At 40.0% G+C, this 10,128-nt stretch overlaps 1 protein-coding gene across 1 annotated transcript in view; it reads right to left on the bottom strand.

Annotated features, from left to right (window-relative positions):
- Positions 1-3,764: 3,764 nt before the first annotated feature.
- The window catches only part of LOC104542167, a 16,954-nt gene continuing 10,590 nt past the window's right edge, over positions 3,765-10,128 (bottom strand). The window contains exons 4-5 of the mRNA XM_010186389.1: positions 7,520-7,683; positions 3,765-4,339 (exon numbers count right to left, since the gene is read on the bottom strand). Of these exons, the coding sequence (XP_010184691.1) occupies positions 4,302-4,339; positions 7,520-7,683 (202 nt within the window). The 3' untranslated portion in view covers positions 3,765-4,301. The remainder of the gene's footprint in view (positions 4,340-7,519; positions 7,684-10,128) is intronic.

Below are 10,128 nucleotides of genomic sequence, written 5' to 3'. Positions count from 1 at the left end.
AAGCAGCATTACAAACTCCCATGTGAAAGCCTGCAGAATGGTTAGCCATTTTTCAGTCTGTTTGCAGTGTGCAAGTGGCTTTGACATGCACGGGTGGTAATTTAGCTAATATTACTCATGTGGGCAGAGAAGCAAAGCATCAACTTAAAATTAGGGAAAATATTTGTAATTCTCCTTTAAAATAAAGCAACGGTTGCTATAGAAAGATGACAAACTATGTTTTTGTCATGCACAAGCTAAGACACAGACTAAAATAATTTAATTTTGTAATTGTGGCAAAAAGTTTGTGAATTATGGCAACCTCTGCAACAGAGTGGTATGGGAACTATGCATGTATGTTTTGGGGTTGCTAAATGCATGCAGAAAGTGAGAATGAGCTTTCTAAAGCTAAGTAGAGGATACAGACATAATGGAGTTCATGGCAACTCTGTGGCTAGACTTTCTAATCAGCCTTAAAAAAAAAATCTCCCTTTTTGGTGCTCTATATTAAGTCAAGAGAGCATTACTAAGATTGCAAAGTCAGGCATTCAAGAGTGAGGTCATGTCAGAATTAAGACCGTCTGTTCAACCTTAATTTGGCCCCTTGTGTGTATGAATTATGACATTGCCTTTAATTAGACGATCACACAATATTTTTTCCTATGCCTCATTCATAACACATGATGGATGGTGTTCACTGAATGATGAAACTGTATTTTGTTTTTTCCTTGTGGTTCAAGGTGTGGTAGTCTGCCTCATTTACTGCATGCTATATTCTTCTCTGACAATAAAACTAATGATTCCTTCACAGAGCTTTCTATGTGGTTTATCAATACAGCGATGACGTACTCAGCAAACATTACTTATTTAATTTTACTGCAGTCCTCAAGGGAAAAGAGAGAGGTTTTTTCACTTAGTTTATCCATCTAGAACCTACTCTCATTGCTCAGGTTTTCATCAAGCTTTGCTTCCTTCATATTTGGTCTGGGCAGCTTTATCTGCATCAGTTTTGGGGAAGTACTGATAATATATGGGAATTTAAGTCAGGGTCCCCATTCTGGCATGTGTCTGGGGTAGTCAGGCCTGAGAAGATCAACAGATCAGGGATGGCAGGGAAAAACCCTGTTCAGCCACAAGATGGATCATTCCCAAAATTGCTAAACACTTTGGACAATTACCTGTGCACTACAGGGAAGTGCAAGCATATTTTTCCTAAAATGTGGACAAATAGATTTCCCTCATAAATTCAAAAGTGTTACTAACATAAATGCTCTCCTTCTTCCAAAGACCTAGTTCCACAGCAAGAGAAAAAGTCTTCCAGACATGATTTTTTTGTTCATAGACTTGCACTTGGAAATAGATTACTTGCTCTGACAAAAAGTTTTCCACCAAAAAAAATAGTTCCCCCAAGAGAAATACCTTTCAGGGACAGTTTCAGTCAAGATGGTTGAAATTTGGCAAGCTTACAAGTGACTTCTATTTTAGTCATCATTCATCCATCATCTTTCTTAAGAATGATGGATTGCTTAATTCTAAAGGGAATGAACACAGTCTAGAGGAGCGCTCTCTGGGTACACAGGCCCCTAAGTTATTTATATCATGGTTCATACATCATAGGCTGGATTTAATGCTCTAAAATGTTTTTGACTTTAACTACGATGATTCAAAGCTCATAGGAGATGGAGAACTTTTTGAGATCTGAGAAGACAAATTGAGATCAAACCTTCTTGGATTACTATAAATTTCCTCAAACTAAATGAAACCCACCACATTTTGTATCACATATATTGCCTTTGGCTAACATTGTCAACCCCAGAGGCTTAACTGAGATCTAAGCTTGGCAGTCTATTTTTTTTGAGGTGCTGAATATTCACAAATTCACAGATATGAGGGATGACAATGTTAAGCATCCCTGGGCTGTACCACTGACAGGCAGGTACTTCTTTCACTTGGACATCTACCTATGGATTCAGGTACACAATTTAGATCTCCGATGTTTCTATTCTCTTTATATTCTTACTACATTTAAAATATCACCTGAAATAACATGGTATTAGAAGAAAAACTTAACTTGAGCAGGTATAAAACTCACTGAGAAAGAGGAATCTTTCAGTCAACAGCCAGTTTTTGAGGTCTCAGCCATTCAGTGGTGCAATAAATACAGCAGAGATGTCCAGAGTGTGCTCTAGCAGAATGCGTACAGCTGTGTGGCATTTCTTATTTTTATTTAACATTCTTTCCATCAGAATGAACTCTTGAATTCAGTGAAGGCAACAAACCCTGTGAAATAAAAAAAAATGCAAAAGAAGGTCCTATACTTAATAGCAGAGCATATTCAAGTTCTTCAAACGACAAACAAGTCAACAGAGTTCGTGCTTTGGCTTTCCCACTCCAAGCCGCAGTTGATAATCTCTCACAATTCGATGTCCATCACTGCTGCTGCTGCTGCTGGAAAGTACAGCCAAATTCCTTAGTCCACCAGTACTTTCATGTGCTACCACAGCTTTCAGGAGCAGTGACTTTAAACAGGTCCTAGCTCACTAAACATGAATGAATCCAAGTTTTCTTTCATTCCTCAGTTTTGAAAGCCTGTTGGAAATAACAGTCATCTTACCACCTCCAATAACAACCATCAAGCCCTCGTTATCTGTGGGTAGAGTAACCACGTTGCGGTATTACTATGTATATGTAATGCCCAGCTCAGGTCCAGCAGACCATAATATCCCCAATGCAAGGACACACGGCTACAGACCATTTGCTTCAAAATTCTGCTATTCTGTGTCCTGTCCTCTCCCTCTGTGGGACCATCAAAGGAGCTGCTACTTCTGTATCTGGCCACTTATTTCCATGAACTTTCTAGTAACTTGCCTAGCTTTGAAATCCTTGCAAGTCTGATAAGTTAAAATTACTGAGAGGACAGACAGACAGACAGTCACAAAGACAGTATCATCACAGAAGCCTCATTTTTGAAGGAAACCAACCAAAAACTGTTGAACTTGTGCACTGTTTTCTATGATAGTGTGTACATAAATGTAAGTGCACTTAAAAATATGCAGTGACATGTCCTGAGTTGCATGAGATCAGTTTCCCTCAGAACAGTTTCAGAGCAGAAACATGGTTAAATCATATTAAAACTCTGCAGAAATCCCTTTATAAAAATGGCACATTAGCATTATACATCTTTCATGTGTTCTGCATGTGCTAAAATAAATACATCTAAATATACTAATGAATAAATGGATCTTGAAGTGACTTTTTTATAAATAATTTCTTGCTGAAAATTATTCCATTCCCTTCATTTTAATTCTAGACAATTTTTCTGCCTAGTATAGTTCCTTCTTGATTGTCTGATAATTAAACAGAATCCTGTCAATTTTAAATGATTGCTAGTATTTTGCAGCTGAATTCCTAATACAAACAGGCATACGTTTAACTTCAGACTTTTGCTCATGTGCCTTCCTGAAGTAAGGCTTAAATGCTCTCTCTGGCACAACACTAACAGTTCAGCTCATTTATTGAGAACTTAAAACTTGAAAATGTAGGATGAGGTCTTGCACTAGGAAAAGAAGAAGAAAAATCCTCACATAGAAATAATATAATCTACAGTTGACACTGGAAAACATGAAAACATATCATTCAAATGCCATCAATCCATCTAGAATTTCAAGAATCAACATAAACAGACAGAAACACAGGGATAATTTGATCTTTATTTAGGCCTATTAAGAAAAGTTGCATCATATTCAGATAGTCTAACACTGCAAATAAGATTCTACTGGACTCATAAAATTATTAACATCACGGGTTTAAGGCAGCTGTTACATAGTGTTACATTAACATTTCAGTCAGATTGTATTCTTCTTCAGATACATTCATGCAATTAACTTCTACTGCATTTTTACATTGTACTTTAAAATATATAGGACTGTTTTGTTTCCCCCAAATTAGCCCTACCTGGTTAAGCTTTTCTCAAACAATACAGAGAATGGACTCATTGTTCCTCTTGGTGGAAGTGAAAAGACTTAATGAATTGATGATTTAATGACTTAATTGATGCAAGAAACGCATGTTGAGAATGGAGATAAACATACATCTTATATGGGCATGTCACATGCAAGCATGGATAAACAGAAAAGGAGGTTGAAACATTATTCTTAGCTAAAATCATTTTCCCTCCATATACACCCCCAAAATATCCTTGCACTGAGCAGAGGGCACATTAAACTTCCTCCTGTCAAAAGATTCCTCTCCATGCCAATCTCTGTTGCGGATGACAAATCTTCCATGGAGCCACAAACAATCCTCCATGTTGCCTCTATTGTTCAGTCCAATTTTGGCTTTTCTTTTCCTTCTTCAATACCTGAAAAGATATGGAGAACAGCTTTTAAAAATCCCTCAATGAATAAAAATGAAGAGTTTACTTAGAGAGGTTCTTCTAAGGCATTAATCTTTCTTCTCTCTTCATGGCTGTTGTTTCTCCCCTACTTGCTCACATGCTCTTGCACGTGTTGCCTCACCTGCTGTGAAGGAAAAGAGCACCTGCACACCTGATGGCAGTGGTTGTCCAGCAATGAACTGCACAACCCTCCCTCTGGACCATTTTCAAATCAGCCTAACCCCTTGCCGCACGCTCAGCCTTTGGCTGCTGCAGGGGTCTGGGAACAGTCAGTCCCCTCACCTCCTCTGCTTACCTACAAGCAAATTAAAGTAGATGTTATTATAGCTGAAGCTAAGCAGCCGACTTTATTTGAAAAAATTTAAAAATTTTTAAAAATTGTGGTGAGAATTCAGCAACTTTAACCCCTCCTCTATATCAACACTGGAGTTTTAAATATTTGCAAGTACATCTCCCTTTTCTGAGAGTACAAGAATGAAGAACAAATTACTGTTGATAGGGTGCCTCTCTCTTCCTGTAACAGCCATGTCTTTCAGCAATATCAGGAGGGATGAGATGAGTGTAGGGCTCCTTAAAGAACTTATCCTTGCTGCAGGACTCATCTCTTTTCAATGCTGAGCAAAGTCTGGGCTGGGCAGCAGCTTGTGTTTTTTCTGGCAATAAAAATGTTCAGCTATTTCATATGCCTGGTTCCTGGACAATGAATTACTATTGGTATCTGACAAAAGTATTGTTCTTCTGACTAAGCCCTCTCTGCCAGACATCTCAAATACAAATATTTATTTTGGAGGTTTTCAGGCCTGCTGCATGCTGGAAAAGAAAGCCTTCTGAGAACTGAAGGCAAAAGAGAAGAAATGTTTGAGAAAGCTAAGGAAAATCCAGTCACAAGTAAGATCACCTGCTAACGCAATATATGCATAGATGGAAGGCACTCCAAAAGTAACTTTAGAAACAGAGTTAATTAATTCCAATATGGGAAACAATAAGACCCATCTGCAGTTAGAAGGAACAAGTGGAGAGCTGTCTTGCTGAAAGAAGCAACATGGAAACAAATGGGTCTGGGCACTGCCAGCAGCCCACGTACAACCACCCTGGGTGTTGCTGGCAAACCAGTGTAAGGAGGAGCCACAGTTGAAGGTTTAACAACCAAAACAAGAGGCCGAGTCCAAAAGATTACAGTGGGTTTACAAAGGTGCTCAAAAGCCAATCTTGAGTCTTCTGCTTTCTGCTGGAAGGAACTTTTCCAATCCTTTTAAATGAGCTGTTTTATTTGCCTTTTTAAAGGAGCCTTTTTCCTTTCTTCTGAAGCACTCCACTGCAGATGCATCAAATAGTTTGGCAGGAATACAGATACCCTCAAAACTGTGGACAGACACTGGCTTGTACAAAGGGCAAATTTTTCCTTGCCTACCATGTTTGTGGTTTAACTTGGAAAAACTGCAAATCATTTTGTCAGTAGTAAGGTTTTATTTAATGCATCTCCAGAGGAAAAGGAAAAAACTCCAAACCCAAAACAACCCCCTCTCACCCCAGAAATCTTCTCATGGCAGACTGCTTTGATTTGCAAGCTTACTGCTCAAAAGCCCCTTTTAAACGCACATAGTTTTCAAATAGTATCTTCCCAAGCCTTGCACGGTGGCAGAGTAGCATTATTGTACACCTCTGCTGTTTGTGGTGTGTCTGCCATACAGTTCAGGTTAGGTTCATCCAAAGTGTTTCAAGCATGGCATACCAGCAGGTGACTCATGGCATTTTCTGGCTGACAAGTGCCTGAGCCATAAAGGGCTTTGGATCAATATTCTTTAACCAAATCAAGGAAATGATAGACAGAATAATAATGCCATGGTGAACCTTGGAATAGGTGGGAAGAATGACCCAATTCACATTAACTCCTCCAGGGTGGAGGACCACAAGAGCCAGGGATTTTGTTATGCATACTGTGGAATGGTGAGGGAGATTTTCCACCATTTACTTATCCATGGACCTGGTAAGAAATGTGATTTTTCACCGCATTATTGTTCTTCATACAGTCTAGTTCTTCCTAGGTCAAGTGAAGTTATTCCTTGTGGTTGCTTTTAGAAATCTTTCCTGAATTAACTTGAATAAGTTAAATAGTTGTGAATGTGACATCAGGCTGAGGACTGAAAACCAGACTTGAACTCTGTGACCAATGATCGCTGGTTCTAGAGCAAAAACAAAGACACTTTATACCCAGGTGCTAATATGAGCAAATGGCAAGTAAAACTGCTTTGAGCTTCTGGCATTAGGTTCTACGTAGTACTGCAGGACTTGTTAAAAGAGATCTGTGTGTGCAGTAAACTACTGTGTGAATTTACAGTGTACTAACCAGTGCACACCAAGTTTCCCAAAGAGGATAAAGGCTGTTCATGTGGTCCCAACGTGTTACAGGCCCAACAAATGTAATGACAGAATTCCCATGGAGCATGGATTTTACTCCAGCTGTGATTTGCCACTGTGGTGATTATGAATGTTGTTTACTTATTTCAGGCAACTTGATAAATGAGAAACGTTTTTCATAACCTAAAGGAACCTACTTTTAATCTTGTGTTTGTTTTATTTTTCCTTTTCTGCTACTCAGCAATGTGGCCTGGGCAGGGTACATGATGCAGTCTGCACAGCTATGTTTACCCTGCACTAAGGTGCTCTTCTATTCCTATTATTTTACTGACATGAACATATTCCTTTTCCTTGAGTAAATTTATAAGCAGAAAACACCTTATATCTGAAAATACTAAAAGAATATATTTTTATTTCTAAGTCTAAGCTTACTATTAACAGCATTCCCACAGACTTATACTTTATTCTAGGTGCATTTAATGGGTTCATCAGCTAATAAGAGGGTTGTAAACCAAATGGGTTGTAAACCTCTCAGGTAATTGCCAACAGCTCCTAAATTAGTATTGGAAGTTATAAAAAAGAATACATATTCATAGCTCATCATCCTCTCCAGCAGCCATTCCGTTCATCTGGTTGCTTTTAAGAGCAATCAAGCAAGACATTTCAGTGGAACTACTGTCATTCACCTTTGTTTTAGCCAGCTTAAAACCTTCTCGACCTTCAGGAAAGCATACTCAAGTCATCACAGTGTATTTAATGAGTTAATATTCCTAAATCAATACTCACATCTTTGGGTATCCCAGATGTAGTTGTTCAGGACCTCTCCCAGCAAGTAGAATATATTAATTACTACAGTAACAGCTGCAAAAAAGATTATTTTGACACCTGGGCTGAGGTGCTCAAGAAGCGGGTACACCCACACTCCTGTAACATGGTGAATCCAGCACACCCTGAAACAAAACAAAAATAACAAGTACTGACTCTTACAGACCTTTTTTCAAAAGTAGCTAGGGCTATAGGCTTAGCTACCGTAACCTGAAAAGCAATTATTTGAAAGGACTGCAAGTTGCAACTGAACTGGAGCACCTGGATGACATCCACCCAGAACAGACACCACAAATGATGACACTATGACTGATTTCCCATATGCTTACTGCTTTAAATTTACTATATGCAGTTGGCCAATATTCATGTTCTGATGTAGGCAGGTATTTCCTTGCTGTATTTGTATTGACGAGGAATACACACCCCTGTTTTGTGTGGAAGCGCGGAAACTGCAGCACTTTCTGTTCCAAGCAGGTTCTTTATCCAAAGAGCATTCAGGGCTCTCCAGGCTCTCCTACTTAGCCCAACTCTCTGCTTTCTGCAGCATCCTTCTTCAATTTTGTACACATTTGTGTGCTTCTGCTGCTTTTCCTTGCTACAACTGGCAAGTGCATCAGCTTTTGGGCTTGTCAGAAACATATGGTTGAGCTTTCCTTTGAGAGAATACTTTCTTCAGCACCTATGTTTTAGGTTGCTCCTCCTTTTCTTTCAGTTACCTAGTATCATTTGGGGTCTAATAATTTTTCTCTAGGTAGGATAAACCATGGAAATTCTGTAGGAATTCTGCCCAGCTCCACACTCAATATATAGCAAAGGAAAAGGAATTATGGTGGATTGCTGGTGACACAGCTATTTTTAGCATTCAGCTACAGTGGAGATTGTTGGTACACTAATCCAAGAGACAAGGCATCAGCTTCACTGCAGTGCAGTCTGTAGAAGCACTCCAGCTACGTGGTTTTGCTGCGTATGACTGCAGTGGACACCTGTACCCTCTAAAGGGACAGCTTTTGCGTTGAGGTCTGATGTGGTGAGTGGTGAAGTCAAGTGGGAGCAGAGCGAGTTCATCCGTTCCAGCAGGTGGAAGCTGAGAAAGGCAAACGCTGCCAAACAACTGAGCAAACATCATGGAGGCTGACCAGCAAAAGTGCTCAGTGGAGACAGCCTGGGGCCCGTGAGCTGCTGGGCTCTCTTCAGGAATGTAAATCTCTTTCTTTGGGACCTGGCAATTTGAGAAGGAAGTTCACAGTGAAGTACAGCTGGAGAAGACTCAGCAGCTGCACAGACTATTACTGATGGGGATTTCCACATCCATATGATTCGCCTCACTTGCTAATACTTCTATTTGTTTGAGGAAGACCTTTGATCACTAGATCAACATCCACAGACTTCTGAAGGGCAGGGTCAGACAAGTCCACCCAAAACTGTTACCATAAATGCCTGTCACACAGAGAGTACAGAATCCCTGTTCCATCACCCTGGAAATGTAGATGGTTGCCATAGCTTCCCTCCTCCTTAGAAAAGCTTTTATTACAGCCAAACCCTTAACAGTTGGACACTTCATGTAGGAATTTACATGTGTCGGTAAATTAATCTGCATGATCTAAATGCAGATTAAAAACCCTTTCTTCAAATGAGTTCACATATGGAAAATGATCTCTGTATTTTACAGTTATTTTCCACAACATTCTTCCGTGCCAGAGCTAATGTGACAAGATAAAAGTACCAGTGGAAAAATAAAGGGTTCCTGTGTAACCCATGCTAACAGGTGATACCATGTTCCTCTTGATCAAAGAGAAAGATGGGACAGTTGAGAAGAAGGTAATGGGATGTCCTCTACTCCCAGGTTGGCTTAGCAGGGAGTGTCTATTATTGCCTCATGTTTTCCAGTTTCATTTGCTTTTGTTTTATGATGATTCTCTGAAAAACAAGCTCCAAGGAAAAAGCTTGAAAAAAAGCCAGTGCTTCTTTTCCACTTACTTTCTCTGGTGCGATGAAACTGCTCAGCAACATAAAGCACATTTGCAGAAGGACTTTTTCAAGGGACCTTCTAAACTGCACCTGTATAGCCGACTTCATGAACCAAGTAGAGGTGGCATTTACTAGAATGCATTTCTGTTGGAAAGATGAAATATTTTCTAAATTCAACCAATGCGTCACTGAGGAGCTCCTGAATGTCAGCAATCACTGGTTAGTCCAGAGTCTTTGATTACAGCTCATCTACTCTGCTATCTGCTGCCTAGCACCATACATTGCTTGGTAATGCTGGTCGTGTGTTCAGTGTAGGTGTCATACGCCTGTCCCTGGTGCAACCACACTGTAGGAACTGACACTTTGAACACAAGAGGTGCCGAGCAGCACTTGCAAGACAATGTCACAAACCCACCTGATCAGCCTTCTTAATCTTGCTTAAAATGAGCTGTACCGCACTGCTCGCTACATTGGGATCGAGTAATCTTAGCCTCCTCTCCACTGAGCAGTGACACACTGACGATTCCTGCGCTGTCTATACCGCAAGCAGCAGCAGCGAAGGCACGACGGCTGCCATGGAAACCTCATCTGATGGCCTTTCT

The sequence above is a fragment of the Mesitornis unicolor genome, unplaced genomic scaffold (genome assembly GCF_000695765.1).
Source record: "Mesitornis unicolor isolate BGI_N332 unplaced genomic scaffold, ASM69576v1 scaffold26550, whole genome shotgun sequence".
Classification (NCBI taxonomy): domain Eukaryota; kingdom Metazoa; phylum Chordata; class Aves; order Mesitornithiformes; family Mesitornithidae; genus Mesitornis; species Mesitornis unicolor.
This window is presented reverse-complemented; position numbering and strand designations above follow the sequence as displayed.